Below are 25,651 nucleotides of genomic sequence, written 5' to 3' on the forward strand. Positions count from 1 at the left end.
AAGGCCTTATAATAAATGTGTATCTATTTTTGATATAAACAACTGTTTGGAGTAGTTTGTACGCGCTCTTGCTTTGTGTGCTCATTGCGGGCTTTCAGTCACCCTCACCCCTCTTGAGACCTAGTCTTGACCGCCGCGATCGCTACCTTGATTGGTCTGGCTTGTCCAGAGGTTACCCTGTTCCAAGTAATTAGGTTGGCCTTCTGAACTTCTGCGCCACCAGGACAGAGTTCAGAAATCCGTCTTAACAATAACCCCCCCAGTACTGAATATCAGGCAGCTAAAGTAACTCTTGATTTCAAAAACTGCCAGGAAAGAAAGTCACTATGGGCCTCATTACGAGTCCGGCGGTAACCGAGGCGGTAAAACCGCCTCGGTTACCGCCGGACTCGTATTACCATTCCGCCTCTGTGATTCCCGGAAATACCGTGGCAATACAACCCCGGTTTTCCGGGAATCACGGAGGCGGAATGGGGATCATGGAAACACCGGCAGCATCTCGTAATGCTGCCGGTGTTTCCTCGTCCGTCTGCAGGCGGGCAGTGTTAAACCCGCCAGGTCAGACCTGGCGGGAACATCACCTCCCGCCTGCAGGAGTCGGGATCAGGCGGTCCGGAAACAAGGATGGCGGCAGGTTTACCGCCACCGTTATTTCCGGACCGCCTGAGTTATAATGAGGCCCTATGAATTGTTTATTATACCTACAGCCAAACAATACACTGTACTTTTGAAATATTCTGTGCACTAAAATAATGAATAATACATCAAACAGTGTACAGCTGTGCTCTAAAATAGCTAAAAATAAACATTCTGAAGATATTCCAGAGGTAGGTTCAAAGTGATAATACACACTTGCAGACTACATGTCATCTCAGACCATCCCTTTAGGGACCTGGTCTTGAATATCATCAGACTGCCCCACCCCCACCAGTTGGGCAATGTATAGCAGCCAAATGGAATTCTTTGTCTACTTAAATTGGATCTTTCACTAGACAGTATTATCATACATACAATTGAGGTATGCATTTTCAGTATACCCAAAGACCACCCTGGAGGGAATTCAGCACCATTATAAAACATCGCTTTGGAGTCATCAATAGCAGCATAGAAAATCCATTAGGAGAGTTTATCACACATCCGAAGTCATACTATAACATTGCATGGGAACCTCAACCTCCTCACTCGAATATCACCATCCAAGTGGAATTATCAATGGCAAAATTCATAATTCCTGTAGATAGTTAAATGTCATTGCACACCATCCCTTTGCAGACTTGAACACAACTGAAAAACATCCACATTTTGGCAATAATCTCAGACTATCCATGGCAGGATCTCCACATTATCACAAACTATTCCTGTGGAGACATCTGTATCATCTGTAAAAATACAATATAATAACAGAACCTCCCTTTGCATTCTTTGAATTACATATCATCTTGATGGGGACATCTTAATCATCACACACTATCACTGTATGGACATTAATATCATCAACCACCATCTGTGTATCATACACCATCTGTGTGGAAATTACCACATAACTCCTCATCCTTCTGGGGATTCAATATAATGATATTCTGAATCTTTGTGAACTTATATCATCATGTACCATATTTACAAAAAAGGTAGTAGGCGCTCCTCTCCAGAAAGAACATGGCTGATGACCTGTTGTGAGATGAGAGTTTGCGGCACACGCTTTTTACTCACTGTACCTTTCCCAGATGGGAAATTTCCATTTGCACATCATGCACCATCCCTGTGGAGAATTCAATATCTTCACACAACAGACTTGTGGAGTCATCCGAACCATCAGACAACATCAACGTTGGGCCATTGTCATCCAACGTCCTCTTTGTGGAATCCTCCATATTATGACACCTCATCTTTATTTCGGCTTCAACATAATGACACCCATATCGGCGGACACTTCTATATTACCATGAACCATCTGTGGAAGAGTTTAAGATCATCACACACTATCCCACTGGGGACTTCAGTATCATCACGCACCATCCCAGTGGGAACTTCAGTATCATCACGCACCATCACAGTGGGGACTTCAGTAGCATCACACACTATCCCAGTGGGGACTTCAGTAGCATCACACACTATCCCACTGGGGACTTCAGTATCATCACGCACCATCCCAGTGGGAACTTCAGTATCATCACGCACCATCACAGTGGGGACTTCAGTAGCATCACACACTATCCCAGTGGGGACTTCAGTAGCATCACGCACCATCCCAGTAGGAACTTCAGTATCATCACGCATCATCACAGTGGGGACTTCAGTATCATCACGCATCATCACAGTGGGGACTTCACTATTGTTACACACCATCCCTCTTGGGATTTCAAAATCATCACACACCATCCCAGTGGGAAGTTCAGTATCATAACAACCCATCCCAGTTGGGACTTCAGAGTTATCATACCCCATCCTAGTGGGGACTTCAGTATCATCACACACCATCCCAGAGGGGACTTCAACATCAACACACACCACTACTGTGGGGACTGCAACATTATCACACATCATACATACATAACTTGAATATCATAGGGCACCATCTCTGTAGGGACTTCAATGTCAGTCTCATCCCTTCTGAATGTTGCATAATTGCATATGTTTGGTGATTAGTGGGGCTGTTTCTTCGCCAAAGGAAGCACATTTGTATTCACAAACAGTACACACTTTTCAACGCAAGGAAAATCCACATCTCCACCGATAGCTTTTTTGAGCCAGGCTGAAAGGGCTGGGCAATGTACACATATCTGATGCTTCTAAACAAGGCACTTGCAGTGTGAACTGTTGCCATCTCACTGGTGTTTCTATGCCTCATACAGCGATAGAAATTTGTTTTTTTGTTTTTGGGAATTTTCAATGTTATGCAATTTAACATCCGTCATACTGAGTTGCACAACCAGAAGCCACGTTGGTGCTCAGAACGTCTCAGTATATTAGTGCTAACGCTATATACTCAAATAATTGACCAGTTCACCATTTGCAATTGAGTACAGTGCCTATGAAATGTGCAAGTCACCTAATAAGTTCTATAAAAGACATAGCATCGCCAGAGCTATTTTATGATGTCTGATTCTTTGAGAATGAGCCCATTAATGTATTACAGGGAAACATTCTACATTGTAAGGTAGTAGGCAAAGAAAACAGTTATGTATGCTACAATTCATTATAACATCACCTGTACGGAAACGCAGGCAGCTAAAGCAACTCCCGACTTCAAAAACGGCCAAGAAAAACTTGTTTATTTTACCCACAGCCAATCAATCAACTGTCATGTTGAAGTATTCTAGCACTAAAATAATGACTAATAGATCAAATAGTGTAGTTGTGCCCTAAAATAGCTCACAATAAACATTTTGAACATATATAAAGGACAAATGTAAGACTACATTTCATGTATACTTAATTTTATTAAAAGGAGAAAATTACATTAAATAGAACTTTGTATTCGTCTGAAACCTATAATGTGTGGCAACACATTTTCCTTTGAAAATGCTCGGCTGTCTGCCAATAGTTTGAGTATCATAATGCTGAAGAGTGTTTAAAATCCCAAGTGTGTGTTGAAGACTGCAGTACAGCCTCCGGTCTACGGGGGCATTGCTGAGAAAATGAATACACACACGAAAATAAACACAGGTCCCCACAAGGTCCATTTTTTAAAAGATGCGAAAATTAGCACAGTTGTCTTTTAAATTGTTTTAAATAATTTGAAGTACTTTACCGTGTGGGGACCTGCAGAGTGAAATCAAGCCCCCACCCTATGGCCAACCATATAAAATGCTAATGACAGATCAATAGATGCACCAAATAAGGGGGGCATCTTTTGTCACATTTGTACAAGTGCATCGATTACAAATCGATCATTAATCATTGTGCCAATTATTTTCCTAAAACCTGTCTGCTGTTTTGATAAGCAGCCTGTTAAGGAAGCCCATTCTTATAGTTCCCTTAGTAAATAGGAAGACAATCATTTGCTCTCTGCATCTATTAAGGCTGTTTACCTGTAATTAGCAGGACTTTTTGATGGGGATATTGTTAGATAATGTCAAAATATTGTGTATTCGTTTTTCAATTAGAATATCCTTAAACAATAAGAACAGTGTATGTGCCCAAGATTGGTTGCATTCTTAAAGACATAATTGCTTAGTCCATTCAATCTGGGTGCCCAGGCACCAGATGATTTTCCAATTAAGTCATTAATATCCTCCATTTCAAAACTTAATTTTTACTTTGCCGCAATTCTAGAGATCTGCTTCTGTTGATTGGGCTCCCTATATAGAACACATGTTATCTTTCAATCTTCAGTACTGTGCACTCATGCATGTGCCTTGATATACTTTCTGATAATCCTGTGCACTTTGTGACCGTGATCCTCCTTCATACGATGCACTTTTTGTGCCATCTCTGCTTGTCAGTGTTACGTCGGTCATCTTACAGCAGAGAACTGTGCCATCTCCTATCTAGGTATAGCTTTCTTATACATTGGGAGACTTGTAGTTCAGACATTGTTCATTTGGCTTTTTGCATTCCTTTCATGCCCAGATGTTATCCTGCAGGGCTTTGTCCAGTGGGCTAGAGCTTCTTATGTGCTTGGTCACAGGGCAGGTCCTAGCACAGGGCTGTGATAGGTCATTCATTACATTACAATCACATAAGTTAAACTCCTCATCGGTCCTACCCTTTGCACTTGTGAACCCTGAATGTGTGTTTGATGTTGACTGTATTTACGCAGGATCCAGGTCTGTTGGCCTTGTTGGGTCACCATATATACTGGTAGTGTACTGTTGCACAAGGGCATGGAATCATGGGTGGAACCTGGAGTAGCAGGCATAGCAATGGGTCGCATTGAGCTCGGCATCACAGGTGACCTGTGTGTTAAGAGAATGTTGCTGTTTCCCGTTACGGTACACCTCTTCCAATGCTTTGGGTACCACCAATGTCACCAGTGCTGCAATGATGTTGGGGAAGTGGGATGTCATAAAAAACTGTGCCTTTGTTGACTTTACCTGTGCATGGGTGATGGGCAGGGAGATGTACTAGGTTGCATACTGCATGAGCGTGTTGAACTCAAGGTCCTTAATCAGTAACATGTCATGCATGGAAGGAATGCAGAATAACTCTTGCACCAAATAATCAGACCGACTCAGGTAGATGGCAAAACGTCTCATGCAACTGTTTTAATATCAATTGTCTAAAATAGGGAGTTACAATGGACATCAATGGACATTTGCTCGAGCTCTCAATGCAAATCACGTATAAATACACTTAAGTACTGAAAATCGATCATAACTGATGTCATACTATGTAGCAAATAAAAGAAACCTATGGCGGTGTTGTGTTTGGGTCAAGGGGAACATCTAAGTAAAATTTCTATATAGGAACAGGTTGTGATTGGGTCTCTATAGTCAGGTGGACAACTTATGCCCACCCCTAGTGCAAGTCATCTTCAACACTTATTAAGTACACATACTACCATTGGCTCCTATAAAGCCCTTTGCTATAGGGCCCCCTATAACTAGTTGGCACGCTTTTACCATGTCTGGAACATTCGGCTCCTTAGCAGCACATAAGTTCATTACCAGGTGCCGGGAGGTGGGCATGACTTTTGCTTCCCACCCAATTAGCCCCTCATCTCTCATCGCCCAGGCCTTCTGCCATGCAGACTACCCTTGAACTTGGCCTTGCAGGAGATTCTCTTCTCTTGGGAATAAAAGGGAGTACAGGCACACGCTTATCAGAGTTCTGGTCTGCATGCCCAACTCCTATTTACATCCTTGGTTTACGTGACAAGAGCCCGTATTGCAGCCTGTTTTGAAGCATTTCATTGCCTTTAATAAACTTGGCACTCATGGTGTTCCTTCATGGATAGATAACCAGTTCTCGGCTGCTTCAGCTTTGACACCAGGCCAAACAGCTTCACCCTTCAAGTCTGTGATCTCCAGCTAATTCTGTGCTGCGACACAAACATCTCTCAATCCTTCTTTCTCTGTGGATTTGAACTTACTAAAAGTGTGACACTGATGTCCAGACACTATATAAAGATGGTTTTGCCTGCAGCCTATTCACTATGTATAGATAGCTTCTAAGATTGTTTGTTCTACTTGCCTTTATGCATTTGTACAGTATTAAACGGCTTGCATTTTGTGCAGTGCTCTTTACGCGTGCAATCTTAATTTCTGCATAATGATGTTCATGCAATTCCATATTTCGTCATCAGTTTCTATAAGGTCCATACATCCTCTTCTTCAGCCACTCTTTTCAGTGCGTCAATCTCACTTCTTCTGATGTCACCAGCTTCTCCTTCTTTCATCTTCATATTCCTTCAGGAATCTCTTCCAAGAGATTGTCATCTCTATGGGGGTACATCAGGTATGGCTTTCTTAATGGGTATCTTTTCTCAAATACTTGTTTCCGGCACTAATTATTCCAGTGGATTCAGCCCTGGTGGAATTATTTCTGGTTTTCAATGTTTATTCATCTGGTGCTAGTATCTACAAGTTAATTCCACCAGAAGAATTAACATCCATTTTCAAAAACCATTATAACAGCAGATAGGTAAAGTGGCAGGAATTCTGTTACTGCCACCTTTTCCCCTTACCACTGAACGTGGTCCCCACAGTGAAATCAAGTCCCCACAGCGTGTGCATGTTTACACACCCAAGCCCCCACAAGGATAGTAACACACAAACACACACACACACACACACACACACACACACACACACACACACCCCCCCCCTCCCACCCCACAAAACATGCAAGGAATGGCAACGATCTAATAACATAGGGGCTGAAACCGAACACATAAACACAAGTGAGCAAAGCGTAGAAGAAGCAAGAAACACATGAGGTAGTTGAGTGTGGAGTAGAAACAGTAAGGGGTAGAGAATTTCATGTGTATATATCAGAAAAAAAACTTTGTTAACGGGACGTTATGGTTAAGTTGCGCTACTAAAAACCTATCAAATTCAGTAAAAAAACTTTGCTAAAGGGACTTTATGGTTCCAAGTAAAACCGAAAAACCCCTGAAATTCGCCAGTTATGGTAAGCTAAGAAACCATAACTCATGCCACCACCGTGCACTGCTAAGCCTAACACCCAGGACATCAAAGATGACATCACACATGTGATGACCAAACCTCTCCAAACTTTGCGAAACAATTCAGAGTGGGCCATATACTTTTCTTGCAAAAGTTTGGTGAGGATTCGTCCAGAGGGAGCGAAGTTATAAGCCACCCAAAAAATGCTCTTCCTATGGAAACACCAACTTAACCATGTAAATATATATTATATATATATATATAAAAAAAAGAGGAAAGATGAACCACACTCTCCGCGGCCGATTAGAAGGCCATAGAATATTATATATATATATATATACATACATACACACATGCATTCATTAACGCTACATAGGTACCTAAAACTTAGTAGGCCTCAAGATTGAAGGCAATGCATGGGCCATTTGAATAGCAGGCCTCAGATCATAAGACATAGTTTTACACAGCAAAAGGCAGTCAGTTCAAGACAGCACGTGAGGAATGTTCTGGCAAGATCAGCAACCTTGAGCATGGTTTAAAGCTGCACAACGATTGGTTAGAAGTAGGAGGTGAAACCCTTTCCCAGGCACAACACAAGGGAACATGACTTAATTAGATGCTGCTACTAGAAGCAGGTTCTGTGAAGGGAAAGGGAAGAATGCTGTGTGGGGATTGTCGGTGAAGGTGAAAGCTCAATCCAGTCCCACATATTCAGTAAGTGAAACATATACTATAAAAGGGTCTGCCCATGTTCTTTAAACTAACAAACACAAGGTCACAGCCCTGGTGAAAACAAGATTACATGCAGAGACATGCACAGGACGGAAAAGGCACATTGCCCCATGTAGGAAAACCTCCACCTAGGAGCAGAGACACCTACAGTGGATAATGTAAGCCCTCGGCCCATGGAGAATTCAGCATACAGGACTAAGGAGGGTTCAAAAGCCATGGCTAAACACAGAAGATGAAATGAAGGTTGTACATTGATTAGGACACATCTATGAATTACAGGAATGACTTCAGCCACCAGACTACATGTCCATAAAGAGGTTAACTACACACAATCCCGACAGGTGCACAGTCCCAGAGGAAAGGGCCTAAGAGCACATTACATGAGGCTATGCACATAAACCATGGGAAAGGAAAGGGAGAGGTTACATGTTTCCAACAAGAAATTGCAAGAATATGCTGCCGGATGACGCAGCTCGAAGGGTGAGAATGGTAAAATGGTGGCAAAGTGTAATTCTCATGAGAACAGGATGCGACAATTACAATTGTTGCCACACTGTTCAGACCTCACAATGTCATTGGTTGACAGTGACCGAAGCAGCCCATCCCAGGAAGGCAAAAAGAGCTCCATCAATTGAACGTTGAGTATTAAATAATAAAATGTTGATTATCCAATCATAAGTCTGGGAAACTAAATGGCATACCATGAACTCATTATTATGATGTTGCTAACAGAACGGTCACGAGGGATCGGATAGGCCAATAGGTCTACACACTATATAGATTCCACTATAGAGTACTCCTGTTGACCAATCAGCGAACAGTAATTTCACAGTATTCAGAAACAATGTTTTCTGATGTCACACTACATTATACTATAAAACACCACTATTTTGTATTGCTTTTAATGATTTTTTTCAATTGTTACTGGCCGTGGTTGCATGTAATACACTTTTGTTTTTCTTGCTCTCATGCACTTTGACTGATTTGGATTATTTTTATTATCTATTTTTGGGTCTTACCCTACAGTTAAAATGTGATTTGGCTATGCTAGAGAGGCACTGGTAGCACAGTCTCACCAATTTGGAGGTGCACTTCCTTTGAGTGCAGGCATCTGAATCCTCGGAATAGGACATCAAATAGATTCTCTTTGTGGGCCACAAATGTGAACCACGCAAGCTCCAGATTTTCTGCCTTAGCACAGCTGAAGTGTATCACTGTGTCTGCCGGTGTTGTATAGAGTTTTGCAGCAATCAAGTATAAAGGGGCACCCCAGGATACAGTAGACTGCAGTCAATCCTGGTTGGATAAACTAAATAAAGGTTTATAAGGACTGAATGTATAAACTCTAATATACAGGGACACATATAATTACAATGTGAAGAAGAGAAAGGATTCGATTCACTCCTTATTTAATTCAAAATCAAATAAGAAAATGTATTATTAAGAATCAATATATAAAACAAATGTTATATGTGGAAAATGAGTAGGCAAAAGTAAAAAAATGTTTTGATACCAACTATAAAAACTCTAGGTATTGAAACAAATTAATTAACCTACGACATAATTATAGATACCATATTCATAAAGAGACAATATCAACAATTTATTCAATAACAATCTCAACACATTAACATACATAACAATTCTAGTGATAAATAACAATTAATCAATCATTCCATTTCTTCATAAATGGTTGACCTAATATTATTGATCAAGGCCACTTGTATTCCAACATCTTTCTTCCCTTCAATCTTGTTCTTTACTGGTTAAGGAAATTCTTCATGGGAATGTTCAGATGTCAAAATATTCTGTTTATTTGGTAAAAGGGGCTGCCAATCACTCCTTCTCAATTCTATGGTTTCCTATTTGATTAATTTAGAAACAAAATTGGTAGTGAAAAAGATCAATTTCTTCATTTTCTCTCTTCTTTGTATGATTCGATCGAGCGACCGGTAAACGTAGTCACTTGCAAATAGAATAGTCTTCAGGAGAATTGTATTTCAGTCCTTCATAAGTAGCGCCGTGCAGTTAACAGATCTTTCAACAGTACGCCGGCGGCGGTCTATATGCAGAAGTCCTGTAGGTCTAGGAGTGGCTTCTGATTGCCTCATCTGTTGTTAGGTAATCACTTACTGCATTGGTGCATTATCGGCATCATTGGAATAACAGAATTGATAGACTTCTCAATTACTGATGTCCCTTCACTCATTCGTGTGCATCCTGGCGGGGCTATTGCTGCAACCAACTAGAGTTTTGCAGCAACCTGGATGATGTTGTGCTGGAAAGTGTTTTTTTCTACTCCCATGCAGGCTATTGGTTCTTCATTCCCATGCGTCTGCATCCTTGTAGGCCCCAACACCAGCCAGAGCTTCAGGAGCTCTAACTGGGAACTGCTCATAACATTCACCAAGCGTCTGGTATTAATGAGGATGGACATGGGCATCGCTGAAGTGAGAATGTGGCAGCCAGGCTGTCAGTGCCGGCTTGGTTTGTGTCCCGGGAGGAGATTTGGAATATCGTATGGTCATCCTCCGGCCCATTTGGCTTTTCCTTGGGTGACCTATTTACAACAAATCTTGCATCTTGTTGGTTCAATTGGATCCTGTCAGGGGGTTCCTTAGGCCCCTGCGCGAAATGCAAAGTGGTTGAACATGGTCCACCTCAAACATTGTGCTTCTCTCACTGGGCAGTGGTCACTGTGGAGCAGATTGCCTCTGCATTAGTCGCACATTGTAGAAGGTCAATGTTGTGGGCTCACCTTTTCCATTTTGGGACCTGTCCTGGCTGCCTTCACTGCTCCACCATACTGGCTTATTTTCCATTGCAACCTTACGTTCTGGAATGCAGCCTCCATTTGCTCTGCTCAGATTTCAATTAGTTCATGGGGATGGCCCATCTCCAGTATTCATTGCAGGGGGGAGGACTGACTCACCTAGTATTTACCTTTCATTGAGTTAACATGTTTGAAAAATTGCATGCAAACTTCATCCGTTTCATTCATGAGAATGCACAAAAATGACAAGTGTCACAATCTTGCATAGAAAGCATTAATCAGAATCTTCACAGATTGCTCTGCCTGGCAGAGCTTAAATAGTTCAAAGTGTGCATTTGCGTGCAGATTGAGGTAATCTGCTTGAGCTATTTTTGCTCACGCATATAAATGATCTGCTGGGGTGAGGTTTTGTATTAGGCCCACGACAGACACACTGAGGGCTGCAGCGCTCTCATCCCGAGCTCACACAGAGGTACCGAGCCATCCACCAGCTCGCACAAGACTTGTTCCCACGGAAGTCCATCTTTTTCCTGTCCTCTCTATGTTGCAAATATCTAGCATCATTCCCAAAGAATGCACCCTGTGAAGAGCTTGAGACAGTACCAGGCCCAGTGCAGTGTTTGTCCATCGCCACTAAACTGCCATTGTGCCCCTGACCCCCACCCCGCCAGACTGGTGCCCATCACACTTCCTCACCCTAACCCCCTAACTCTTCGCATACCGATAAGCATCCGACACTCCGATCCTGACCATTTAAGATTACCCACCACCGATCTAAAGCCTGCGCGACTGTATATCTTTCTAATAGCAACATGCATCTCTTTGTATCATTAGGTGCCAGGGAAGGTAGACTGTAGATCAAGCCCTCGGGGGAGAAACCTGGGTGCGGGAACTGTGGTATTAACAAAGCCCTGAATGCAGGGGTCAACACACATTTATATTATTCTTTCTTGTGGGCACCCCTTTCATATGATGTTCAGGTGCCTGCAATGACTAGTGAATAATTGGCTCCCGTTTAGCTTAGATTGAATGTTTCTAACATGTGGCCTGACGTTCACCACGAGGATGAGCCCAGCTGACCAACGTGCACCAAGATCAACTGGGAGAAGACAGCCAATTAGCGCCTGGCATCCTCTACGGAGCAGGCCATGCAATATGTCCGCACCAAACAGCTGTGTGAATTGTTACCGTATATGTCTACATCACTTATGTGTTTGGCTTTTTAGAGTGCTGCCCATGTAATTTTTGCCGGAGCGCTCTCAGGCAGCAGGGTTCTTTGCTGTCATTTAAATTATATAAACTTTTTTATCCTTGCAAAAATCTCTGAATTATTCCCCAACAGGTTGTACTGGCTTTGGTGTGTACGTTCAGAGGTCTAAACATTCAGGATCTAGAGGAGTTCCCTTGTCTTCGGAGGCCCACATCCTGCCTTTGTCAACAGTTGTTGGGACTTACTGCTAGACATAGGCCTGGATTGCCTGGGTCTTACTTCCCCGCTGGTGAGGGTCTGTGGTGCGGAAACAGCATGTGAATTGCTGCAATAACACACAGACCGTTGACTGCCTCAGGACGCCCACCCGTGCACACAGAGAACCCCCTTTTAAGTGGTGATGTGCGAGCACTATCAAGTACTTTGAAGAAATAAAATGTCAAGGGGATCACACTTTCATAAATGTTAACAATGAGAACGTCAGCAGAACTACAAAACCCTTCTTAAATGCAACCTGTCAGCTGTACGCTGATCAGTTGCTGGTAGGGTAATTGTCACCTTTCTCCAGGTGTCTCATTACGGGTTTCATGGGTTAAAGCTAGTGTGTACGCAATACTGACAGTGTAAGAATGCACACTCTCGTGGCTTTGCCAGCAATGCGATAATGCTACTGTAAGAAAGCACCGAAATGCTGCCATCTTTCAGGCAGCACACAGGCTCCTTCCCACACCCGCATTCGTCCCTACATTTACAGTGGACCGTGGTCTGTGTCTCTGTCTGTGTCACAGACAGAGACACAGACAGAGTCTTTCTCCCTCTCCCTCTCCCTCTCCCTCTCCCGCCTTGCTATGTCAGAGTATGATTGAGGCACAGTCTCTGGTGAGCCATGTGTAGGCCTTCATAGAGAGCACACGTGTGATTGCTCACGTTTATACGAGCAGATCGTGGCATTTCTAAACCCACAAAAATGAACAATTATATTTGGTTAGATTTAATTAATGTCAAAAGATGCTGTCCGACCAGGCCAATCTTCTCTGGTTGAACAGCTATTAAATGCTTTGCAACCTCTGGCATTTGTTCCACCGTCAAAGCCACTCTTTATCGACTCCCCTGGAAACATAAGATTTGAGAACACACCATCAAATAATGCAACATGCCCTGAAATAACAGGCCATCCCACTTTACACATGCAGGGGTGGGCTGGCCTATAGGGAACTCAGGAGATTTCCCAGTGGGCCTCTGCACCCTAGGACTCTTGTGTGGTAACCTATTTTATTTCCAAATAGGAAAAGTTTTGGGCTTGCTGAAAACGTTATTTCCTGGGCCTCTTTTGATTCCCAATCTACTCCTAAACACATGACAAGCACACACAGGCATGCCATGCATACAAATGGTAAGCTTGAGAAAGACACACATTCAGACAACACTCACCCTCGTTCACAGTTTTTCTATTGTTGAAAGCTTACCTCATGTTGGTCCCAGGCTCACGTCCATCAGCTCTGGTCACCTACTTTGGCTTGTGCAGTAACAGGAAGAAGGGAGGAAAGTTGATTGGCACTCCCCTCCCCGAGTCCCAGGTATTGCATGGCCCATAGATAGACATGAGAGGAGCATCCAAATTAGACGGCATCATAGCTTACGATGGGCCGGGCCTCCTTGCTGCCATATACAGGTTGCAGGGACAGATGCCTTGCTGACCTCTGTTTGGGACAGTGACTCAAATGAAGGTCTGCATGTTTTCTGTTCTTGCAACCGGCAGATAATTATTCTGTCATGCACAGCAGAATTTCAGTGATGTGCTTGACAGAAAAAAGATGGCCGGTGCACAATTGTAGGGGTAGAGTCAACTGACCATCATGCACCAGCCACTACTAATCAAGCTACAGGATACTTACAACCGTTTTGTGTAACATTGTCATTGACAATAACCCTAATAGGTAGGGGCACTCAGATGCTTAACATTAGAAACATAGGACTTTTCTTGAATCAACACATCTTGTTATATATATATATATATTCAGTGAAACAACTTTGTTAAAGGGACGTTATGGTTAAGTTGCACTATGAAAAACCTATGAAATTCAGTAAAAAAACGTTTTTAAAGGGACGTTATGGTTCAAAGTAAAACCGAAAAACCCCTGAAATTCGGCAGTTATGGTAAGATAAACAACCATAAATCGCGCCACTGTGCACTGCTAACACTAACACCCAGGACATCAAAGATGACATCACAAATGTCATTGAGGACATCACTGATGACATCGCATGTGCATTTACTTTTCATGAAAACTCTGTACAAGGGATTCTTATAATGCTGACCAAAAACTGTCAAGGATCATTGGGATAAATATCATGAGCTAATTAGTGCATTAAGCAATGCATTGATATAAATAGCATTCTGTTATGAAGTTCTATACAGTATATTAAGCTACTCATGCAGAAACATAGGCAGTGTGTGCAGCATACATGATGAAGGTGCAATATTCATAATCTTGTCATGTTGACTAGTGAAATGATAACTGCTTTCTTATTAGAGTTTTGCGTACTGTGAAACATGTAATAAGTAGATAATAAAACCCACTTAATACATAATTATTACAGACAAAACACAAAGAGACAACAACAAATACAAATATGAGTATATACAGGGACAGTGAAGTAAACAAAAAAGCAGAAGTAGTAGCAGAAAGAGTTCATAACCTAACTGATTGTCTTTATGCAAAGAAACTATTGCTCTGTTTCAAAGCTGGTACTTACCATATGTATGTGTATCACATGATGTGACTGCACCCAAGGAAAGGAGAGTGAGTACAATGTATACAAATATGAGCATATACAGGGAAGGTAGAGTAATAAAAATAAAACTATGAGAAAGTGCTGATAACCCTAATGATTATCTTCATGCACAGAAAGGATTGCTCTCTTTCAAGCTTGTGTCTTCCGCTATGTATATGTTTCATATGATGTGACTTGACCCTAAGTCTACAAATATAGTACCTTTTAAATTTTTACTTCCTGACTGTTACTGAAGAAAACTATGTGGCCTAGATATGTCAGTAAAGGAAAAAAAGGGAGAGCCAGACATGTGATGTCATCAGTGATGTCATCAATGACATTTGTGATGTCATCTTTGATGTCGTGGATGTTAGTGTTAGCAGTGCACGGTGGCGCGAGTTATGGTTGCTTATCTTACCATAACTGCCGAATTTCAGGGGTTTTTCAGTTTTACTTTGAACCATAACGTCCCTTTAACAAAGTCTTTTCACTGAATTTCATAGGTTTTTAGTAGCACAACTTAACCATAATATCCCTGACTTCATATACATGTAACAGAGCATACTGAACCCCCATGTAGTGATTTTGATGTCCGCGGACTACCGCCATGTCCGCGGACATATTGAGAATCTGAGCGTGGTGAATGTAAATTTAAATAGTGTGCCCCATTTCCCCTTTGAAGTTGGCTCTGAAAAGAGCCGTTTTTTTTGTTTTTTTTACAGATGCTTGACAGACACCTGTTATTTTGTATTTTATTTCTTGTTTTTTTTCTTACTTTACTCCTAAAATCTTCACATAACCTTCTCCAAAGCAACCCTTACATTCCAAAATAGAAAGGCATTTCCCGTAAAAGATAAAGAGATGCCATCTTCTTTAAAATTAACAGTATTACTGGCATCAATATTCTCATTATTACAGAAGAACATACCAGCTCTAAGCATGAAGGCACACATGCCTCGGTTGATGACACACCTAGCAATGTTTTGCTGAGGACAAAAAACTGAACTATTGTCCCATATTGCCCTAGGTAGTAATCCAGAAAAAATTACTTTCGCATTTGGAAGGATCTTCATTACGGCTTGAACCAAGCATTCCAAATCAGCCAACAAAGTAGGGGCACTGACGTTGCCCAAATGGAAAGCACCATAGTGCAAAACTACCACATGCGGACTGCTCATCATGGCCATATCCTCACAAACTTGTACAATTCCCTGTACATTGCAATCAGGCACAGTGCTCCACACCACCTCCACTCCTTTCACATCAAAGTTCTTTTCAACATGCCTGCATCGAGCGTACTGTTGTAAACCATGCACAAACATATCTCCAAGCACCAACACCCTGACTTTCTCTACTTCTGCCATCTTCACCACACACAGTCTCTTTCAACACAAATCCACAACGTCAACATCTGATTGGCTAATCCGTACAGTCTTCTTTCCATGTTGGATTTGCTGGAAAACCACGGATGTAGCATGCCCTGTCCACGGACAGCTGCGGTGTCCGCGGACCGCGTAACTCTTCAACACCCCTTCTACCATTTCCACTTTACTCTCTGTGCCATTCCCTCATTGCATACAGCTAAGCAGTCACACAATACGAAGAAAGTCCTCAGAACACCCCCATTTTGTTTATTTTCGAACATTTCAGGACAATTATCATTTCATTATTCAACATATTAACATTACAAATATTATACTTTCATCTTGTACACTGCACACAATGCTATGTTTCTCCATTAGTAGCTCAGTATACTAGATAGAACCCCTTAATACAATGCTATCTATATCAATGCATCGTTCAAAGCACTAATTACAGTATGATATTTATTGCAATGATCCTCGACACTTTTTTTCGCAACATTATTATAAAAATCCCTAGTACACAAATTTCATGAAAAGTAAATGCACATGTGATGTCATCAATGACATTTGCGATGTCATCTTTGATGTCCTGGGTGTTAGTCTTAGCAGTGTACGGTGGTGGCGTGAGTTGTGGTTGCTTAGCTTACCATAACCGGCGAATTTCAGAGGTTTTTCGGCTTTACTTGGAACCATAACTTCCCTTTAACAAACTTTTTTTATTAGCACGCAAACAATATACAAAGATGTAGTGTAAACAGCAAGTTCTCACAGATGGCTTTACACAGAATGTTGCAAAATAAGCATTTATGCTCATTCACAGTGAAGGTCAGCTGCTTCCATTTTTTTCTCGCGGCCCGGAGAGGCCCACGACTCCGAGTATAAGGTTCTATTTTTTTTTTACCTTGACAGACAGAGATTGTGCTGAAAGACTTCTTTTGAAGAAGTGTAGCAAAAACGTAAGACACAATAAAGTTGACATTTCTGAAACAAAACCACTTTTGTATATTATATCACTTTGAGAAAGATCGTTGGCACACGCGGAGTCATATTTTGGGACTGCACTACACTTGGACAATGGAAAATGCAATTATAATGTAAGTAACCCTTTAGATTATTTTATACCAGAATATAATAACAATAGCATGGCATTAAAGCCCGGTCAAGTTGTACTTGTTCGTTCAATGTGGCATATTGTTTTCTACCGCGCACTATCACTGCCGAATTGATCCCCTGTCGTTTAGAGTGCTCTGAAAAAGGCAGATGACACAGGGTGGGTTAATAGAAATAATTTAACCGGTCTGTAGCCGGTCAAGCGTTCTACTCGCTGTGCCACTTCACTGTAGCTGGTCAAGTGGCAAAGCGAGTAGAGCGCTCGCTTTGACATCCGTGCACAGCTTGCTAACGCAGGTTCGAATCCCGGCACGGCCAAACTCAGCCTTTCATCCTTCTGTGGTCGATAAATGAGCACCACACACCGTGGGTAATAAGCAGCGCTGAGATACCTGACGGTTCTTAGCGCTATATAAATGCGAAAATATTATTTTATTATTAACATACTCCTTTGCACTATCTTCGCTAGCAAATAGTTTCAAGCCCTAATAAATAAAATTTATATTTTTAATAAATATTGGCTGGTGAGACCAATTTATGTTTTTTAAAACAGGTATGTTGCCCCATTTTGCCAATGTCACGATTTTCAGACTCCAGCGGATGGATTTTTCAACTGCAACTTCAGGACCCTCACCATTTTATGGGACAATCGACAAGGACCAATATGCCCTTACGCAGTACTAGCGGCTAGAAGCAACATACCAACCATTATGGTGGTGTAATGCCTCGTTGTTGGAGCAACCTTCGGATTATCAGTGCGACCATTTACTGCTTTTATCATAAACCAACAGCCTATCTACCGGAAAGGAACAGCGCGTGGCTCAAAATAAACTTTTGCTGATCGACAGCAGAGACAATTGCAAATCGCTGAATATTCACTAAACATTTCATGTGAAATAAATGTACTTTCTCAAATGTACAATCCTGCTGTTTACTTTTAAACCACAGTTTCATATTCCGAATTGTGGCGCACTGTGTTCTAAGCTGATCTAACAACCTCTGTACCGCAAAGGAACATCGTGTGGCTCAACATGAACTTTTGTGGATCGACAACAAAGACAAATGCAAATCGCTGAATATTCTCTAAACATTTGATGTCAAATAAATGTACTTTACAAAATTTACAATCTTGCTGTTTGCTTTTAAATCACAGTTTCATATTCCGAATTGTGGCGCGCTGTGTTGTGACATAATGTGTGTTGTCTTGCGGGTTCTGTGTCAAGTCGCGTAGGACTGGAGACGACTGGGCGCGTTTGATGATGCACCCTGTAACGTCACAGAGAGAGACGGGGAATATGAATGCTTTCATAATGTTAGGCTTAGGGGCAGGAGATATGATTTAGTGTTGCAAAAGCAAGTCAGCCAGGTCAATAGCGCCAGTCGTAGGATTATCACATAATGTCGGCGCACACCAGCCTGATTTATAGTTTCTTTAGTGGACAAAAAGTCGGGTGAGGCCCATAGGAAATTGTACTATCAGCGGAGAAAAGGAGGGTTCGTAGAACACTTTCAACCTGACAACGAACAATACAAACAACGTTCTCAGAACACCCCCATTTTGTGTAATTGCAACCATTTCGGGACACCGCGAGTGTTCTTAGAACACATTCAACTTGACAGATTACAATACGGACAGCGTCCTCAGGACACCCCCAGTTTGTGTATTTACGAACATTTAAATACACCGCAAGTGTTTTTAGCTCAATTTTACCTTCCTTGCTAACAAAAAGGAAACATACTCCGTCCTCTGAACACCCCACCATTTAGTTTATTTACAAAATGTCAGAACAGCCGTGTTCTCCGAGGACAAATCGAACACAACAAAAGTGTATAGCACATAAAAAAACAAAACATTGAACCCATCTCATACTCCCCCACCCTCCCCAAACACTCTTACACACCAACACACTCCACTAAATACAGTTTTTAATCCAAGTTTCACCGCGCTGTATGCGGTCGACGGCGAATACAAGATGGCGGGCGCCACAGAAAATCTGACGTGCTCCACGCCCCACGCCCTCCAATCAGTGAACACGTTGCATGTCCGCGGACATGACGCAAGCCCATGGACCAATCGGGTCGCTGTCCGCAGAGCGAACAGGGAAGTCCGTCCGCGAAGCGAACACATATATCACTAATTTTTTTGCCTTACATTTTGGTCATTTTTAAAAAAACTACTGGACGGATTTACACCAAATTTGCAAAAGCGTGCTTTCGGACCAAGCCGCCGCTCCTGCTGCAAATTTGGTGTAAATCCGTCCAGCGGTTCGGGCTGTAGCCGTGCACAAAGTTTTTTCCCCATTATGTCTATAGGACATAGGACCGCGTCCATGTAATATATATAGTACACATCTTTTCACCTTCAAAACTACTGTCACTTAAAGGATTCGAGTAAATGAACACAAAATAAACAAAATAAACGACAGTACCAATGGTAAAAAAAAGTATTAAAAAACACAAAATCGCCATTGCAATAACTTACTTTCTTCTTCGATTTGTCTCTGTTGAAAACTTGTGGGCTCTTCTTCTGCATAGTTTTTGATCCTCCAGCAACGCTTGACGTTCTTCTTCTATATCCCTTTCCAGCTGAGTTCTTAGGTTTCTTGTCACAATATGAGATTAAGGCCAATAAAGTCACAGATATGTGTATTAAATAGAGAGTGGATTTCTACAAGGGAAGCGCTAACCACACGTGTTATATAATAGTTGGTACCCGTACCTACAGAAGCCCTCTAGAATATCACGTGTGTATACACATTTCAAATAAAGGTAAAACCATCATACTTTACAAACCTGTCGGCTCTTGCTCTTTTCCATAAAGCCTGCTATGCAGTTCAGAATGATCACATTATTGCATAGATTAGAAATTGAATATAACAATGTGGCCCAATAAATGTTGATGCTACTTTTATTATTCAAGCACACCCAGTTTAATGAAGGCAAAGGAAGGTAATAACATGTTTATAATAATACCCTCTTAAGTACGTTATTAAATATCTCCTCGTTTGAAATGTTCTCCCACTGTCATCTGGTAAAGTACAAAATGTCAAACGAAGGGCACAAGGCAATTGGCAAGAACCACGGTTCCATTTACATTGTTTATTTCAATACTCAAAACTGCTCTTGTGGGAAATGTAGGCTTATCATTGCTTTTCCAAACAATAAGTATGCATCATTTACATTTGGTGCAAGCCTCCAGTTGTATTTACACCATGTTATGTTTATATTCTGGGAATTCAAACACTGCACATGTTTTGACTGGGGGTCAAGTTTTTCACTTTCTGCTGCACTGGCAGATTCCAAAAAGGAACAATTAAAACACGAAGAATAATCAGTACCAATTGTTAAAAAAACATTTAAATGGATTAATGTTTCTAGCCTAGAATCTGAGGGGGCATCAAATCCTACAAATAATATACAATACTTTGCAATGGGCTGCAGTGAAATGGCAATGCTCCTCTTGCCAGACCTGTGGCTTCCATTTAAACTTTATTATACCTCCGAACAGTTTATACCATACACCTTTCCGTAGTTCAGAAGATGCATGTGATGCATTGTAGCACAATCGGTCAAGTTACCAGTTTACCTGATGTCAACTCATTCTCACCCAATGCCATGTGGCTATGGTTAATTGTCGACCTCCATAGGTTTCTTTTTATACAATTGGAGATACCAAGTACTTTCCTTGATGGTAGGCAGCCTACACTAATGGTAGGGTTTGTATGCAGGCATGCAGTTGGCATGCAATAACACTTTTGTGGGAACAATGTTGTATTTCCTTTAGTCTCTGACTTTCCATCCAGGCTACATACACCCTAGGACTGAAGTTAGATTAGTTAATCACACCAGTCCAATAATATGTGGGAATATTTTTTGGGGACAGGGATAAATATTGTCTTACCAACCAACAAAGTTTTGGTAGGTGGTATCATCACACAGAACCAGAGCATCTTTAAAATGGTAACTTTAACTGACAATCTCAGCCTGTCACATGATGGAGGGGGCAGTGTGATCCTGCCATGTCCTGTTGTAAGGTAACAGTGCACTTATAGTTCAGCTAATAGTTTCACATTTTCTTCAAACTCTCCAAGAAGAAAATTTGCCACCTTCCATATCCGAGTAGTTGCTATTATTAAGCTCCTATACCAACCTGCTATACAGCTCAGCCAAAAATGTTCACTGGCAATATAGGTCAAATCATATTCATATTTTGCAAAGTATTTCTCATATATAGGACTCATGTTTTTGCAGCAGGTAAGCATGTGTCTAATTGTTTCAACCTCTGTTTCATCACAGCACAATCTGCAAAATCTCCTTTCAACGGGTATTTTGGACCAAGATCCCCGTACCTCCAGAACATTAAGACGGTTAAGCCTCATGTCCAGAAATATTTTCCGGTTTGCCTTGGAGGGCAGCAGCTTTAGACAGAACTGTGTTTTTTTAAAGAGAAAAGGTAGTTTATAGAATGAACATAGGGAGCTATTTTCCGCAACCCTATCATTACTACAGACTTAATCCCACTATTCCAGTGAGTTTTTCAGGGCCTTCAAAACCACCCCCCTCACCATATTCCCATTTTGGGGTGAACGCAATTCTTTCAAAAAGATCCCGATTTTTCTTGTGAAATGTATTCAGAGCCACCATGTTTCCACCCTTCAGTCCTTTGCCTAAAATATACAACAGCGTGCCTTGACGTGCATACATCATCTTAATGTATAGCTTTGCCCTATTGTATTCTATTTGCGCAGATAATGAGATCAGCCCCTTTTCTAACCAAATGGCCTCTATTGGCGTGTAATTAGAGAGACGAGTAGTCTTCTCCATATCAGACCCTCCGTCACATCTGCCCAATTAGACCAATCACAGAAGGAGGCTTAGAATGTATACAGAAAAATGGAGACCAACTTTTGCTTATATACTAATGACTCCCAATAGGCTAAAACCAGCAGTTTTTTTAGAGAAGGTCATAACACCTGTTAGCATTGCCAGTATTTTAGTTCTTTTTCGAAGTTGAACTAAAGAGTTAATTTTCTTTCTTTCACCACATATCTCCTGGCCCAGATATTTATAGCTGGTAACTCTCTTAATACTTCCAAGGGGGCAAGATATAGACATTTCTTTACAGCAGTGCGATCCAAAAGCCATAAATTGTGTCTTTTTCCAAGTTGATGGTAAGGCCGTTGATTTGATTAAACTCACACAGTTCTGCCACACAATTACAAATGCCCAAATAGGTATTGTCCATAATTATAATATCATCGGCATAGCAGATCCATCCCACCTTATAATGCCCAATTTTTGGAAAGGCATTCATTTTTTCTTTGGAGATTCCCCCAAAGTCAGACATGAACCAATTATATAATATGGGAGCTAATATACAGCCCATATCATTGCACGGTCCTAATGGACGACTGAGCACAGGACCACACGTATGCTTTGTAGTGGATTACCCGGGCTTCGGCTTAGTAGCACCAAAACTCATGCATGCATTGGGGTTGCACGCGCAGTGTTCAGCTTAATCAGTACATACAGGGTTGTTTTTTCAAGTTTGAACATACCTTATTTCTCTATGGTGGCAATTAGAATTAGAAGGAAGCTAATTGGGGTAAAGTAAGTGAGGCACGGGAAATAGCCAATTTCTCTGACCATGGTTTCGATTTCTTGGCTGCCTTTAGCATTTTAGTGCCCAGGCATAAATAAACGTTGGTATGGGACCCCTTATTTAACCCGAAAGTAAAAACTAAGAAACTCCGAAAGATGAGTGATCGCCATCTGGTGTGTGCCAGCTACATGCTGTCACCAAGTGGAATTAGCACATGGAAATTGCCCACCTGCCTTTCAGTCATTCAGAATGTTTAGACGGATGTCAATACCTACTGGTATTGACTGCATTCTGAACATTCTGTCTTCAAAAACATTTCCAGGCAAGAGTTCTTTCAACAAGACACTTCATTTCTCCCAGGACCTTTTTTGCAGCAACTTCCCATTTAACACACAAAAGAAAAAGCTTAAGCATGGGTAAATGCTTTCAATGGGCCTCATTACGAGGTTGGAGGTAAGTACCAGACCTTACCGGCGTGGAGCAAATACTGCGTCTGTGTAGCTTTGAGGCCGCTATTAGAGGGCTATTACGACTACGCGGGCATGAGCTTTGCGCCATGCCGGTAACAACCTTACCGCTATGCTGCTAAAGTCCCAAAAATCGCCCTTACTGGCATCGCATGAAGCGCAGATAGCTCCACCGCCATCCATGGCTCTGGCATTAACAGTTACCGCTAATAGGCGGAACTGGAAGTAGCGTCACCGCACAGGAATGGGGAAAGAGCTTGGCGGCCATCTTTAAAAACACAATCCATTGCCATCCTCTGTACCCAGGACCCACATCACCACCAGACCTGTCCCAATATATACCTGAAGCATATCAGAATGCCCAAGGCACTTAAAAAGAAGAAGAGCTCAACATGCTTGCAGACACCTTGGCAGAAAATAGGGATGTTGTCTTCTCCAATGATATGCAGCGACCGGCAACGATGCAACAAAAAAAAAAAAAGAGATCTGGGTGGAGGTGGCGCATAAAGTGAGTGCCGTTGGCACCACCCCGCGCACAGTTAAAGAAGTCCGGAAGCTCTGGGATGACCTGCGGTTAGGCGTCCGCAACATCCTCTCTGCAAACTGTAACGAGGGGATGGCAACAGGTGGTGGAGCTGGCTCACCCATAAGGAGACCTGAGCGAGCACCGTTGAAATGGAGGTTTTCGAGGGAGTGGGGCATATGGAGCGTGAAGCCCGTCATCGGCTGATGCAGTTAGGTGTCCCAAATAAACCACTGTAATGGAAAACATGATGATGTCCCCCTGAACTGACAGTGTAATGATGCAAAGCAGGGTCCACCAGACACGTGTACCCCACACTGCCTACAGGCAGTGCACAGCACCATCTCGACCACATGCATGATGCACCCCAAATATGTTTCTGCCCAGACGCATCCCTGCATGACCCACCCAAAAGGCAAGCAACCCGTATGTCACTACTCCAACGCCAAATACCTGCCATTCCATAGATATGCAGCTACCCCAATGCATGCCCGATACACGTAGACCCATCACTAATGCCCTCTCTCTCTTGGTCCCCCACAGGCACGCAATCAGACAGCGATGACCAGGACCCCAGGGAGGAGGCTGTGACACCACTCAAGAAGTCCAGGGGCATGGAGGGAGCAAACCGGCCCTCAACATCAAGGGGAAGAGGGCGACCTGGACTACCGCGCAAGCCCAACACAACCCAAGAACCTACAGCACGAATGTGCATTAGGGCCACCACCACAGCACCCACACCAGCCACCACACAGGAGCCAGTGGCTGAAGGCACTGTATCCACTGCCAGCAGTACTGTCGGGGAGGCAGCTGCCACAGCAGCCATGTCAGATGATGAGGCACCTAGTCTGACACCTGGCACGCCTACCGCTACAGGCCCCCTGCAGTCACCCCACCCAGCATACACAATAACAGCAGCCATGAGCTGTCGGCTGTGGAGTCATGGCCAGGGAGTTACAGCCCCACGCCGAGCATGCATGAAGCACCAACCATATCGCTTGCACCTTCTACATCCCCCAGTGTCCAGAACAGCCAAGAGGGGATCAGGCCAATCCAACAGCGCCAGGAGGAGCTGACAGGGCTGGTGACCCAGCACATCACCGAATGTGGCCAGGCCAGGGAGGAAATCAGGGAATGTACAGCATCCCTCAAATCTGCCATTGAGTCCACTTCCAAAGACATATGTAGCGAATTTGAGGTTCGCGTCCCGCACAGGTGGTACAACAACCTGGCACATCCTTGCCAGCTCCACTCAGACCAGCCCCCTCCGTAGGTCTGGGCGGAACCTGCGCAGGTCGGGCAGGGGTCCACCTGATGCTGGAAGAGGACAAGGGGTGTAGGTGCAGCCAGGCATTCGGAACTCATGTAGACTTATGGTGCATACGAGTGCACACCATGTGTGGGGAAGTTGAGGGGGGGGGGGAGTAGGGGGAGGGGGGAATAGGGTGTGTGGGGGAGTTGAGGGAGGAGGGGGATAGGATGTGTGGGGGAATTGGGGGAGAGGGTGTGTAGGGTGGAGGGCTTGTGCACTTAATATGTTATATTTCTTCAATACACCTGTTGTGAAATCAGAATTCACATGAGCGGACATTGCTTATTGTCTACGTGTGCTTTATTGGTGAACAGTCTACAGTGTCCATGTCCCTTACACACCCAGTGCCCTGAGTCCCACCTCCATGTCACACTCCGCATCCATGTGTGCTAGAAACTGAAATCAAAGTCTGATGCACAGCATGTCCCTCCTGTGCATCGCTGCCTCCCTTAAGTGCAGCCCCACCTCCACCCTCCTCATCCTCATCGTCAGGTGGTTGCAGTTCAGCGTCAGGGGGCAGAGGCACATTCTGTCTGATGCACATATTGTGAAGCATGACACATGCCATGACGATCTTGCCCACCTTCTCATGCCTGTACAGGAGTGCCCCACCAGACCTGCTGAGGCAGCAAAACCATGCCTTCAAAATGCCAAATGTCTGCTCAATCACCACATGGGTACTTGTTTGCGCATGATTGTAGTCCTCCTCGTGC

The 25,651-nt window shown here is 42.9% G+C and overlaps 1 protein-coding gene across 1 annotated transcript in view; it reads right to left on the reverse strand.

The window, feature by feature from the left end:
* Positions 1-25,651, reverse strand: part of CEP126 (centrosomal protein 126) — a 543,909-nt gene that overhangs the window by 495,755 nt on the left and 22,503 nt on the right. Inside the window, exon 2 of the mRNA XM_069639092.1 lies at positions 19,517-19,636. Within this exon, the coding sequence (XP_069495193.1) occupies positions 19,517-19,636 (120 nt within the window). The remainder of the gene's footprint in view (positions 1-19,516; positions 19,637-25,651) is intronic.

This window comes from Ambystoma mexicanum, chromosome 7q, assembly GCF_040938575.1.
Source record: "Ambystoma mexicanum isolate Mex_15411 chromosome 7q, UKY_AmexF1_1, whole genome shotgun sequence".
Lineage (NCBI taxonomy): Eukaryota > Metazoa > Chordata > Amphibia > Caudata > Ambystomatidae > Ambystoma > Ambystoma mexicanum.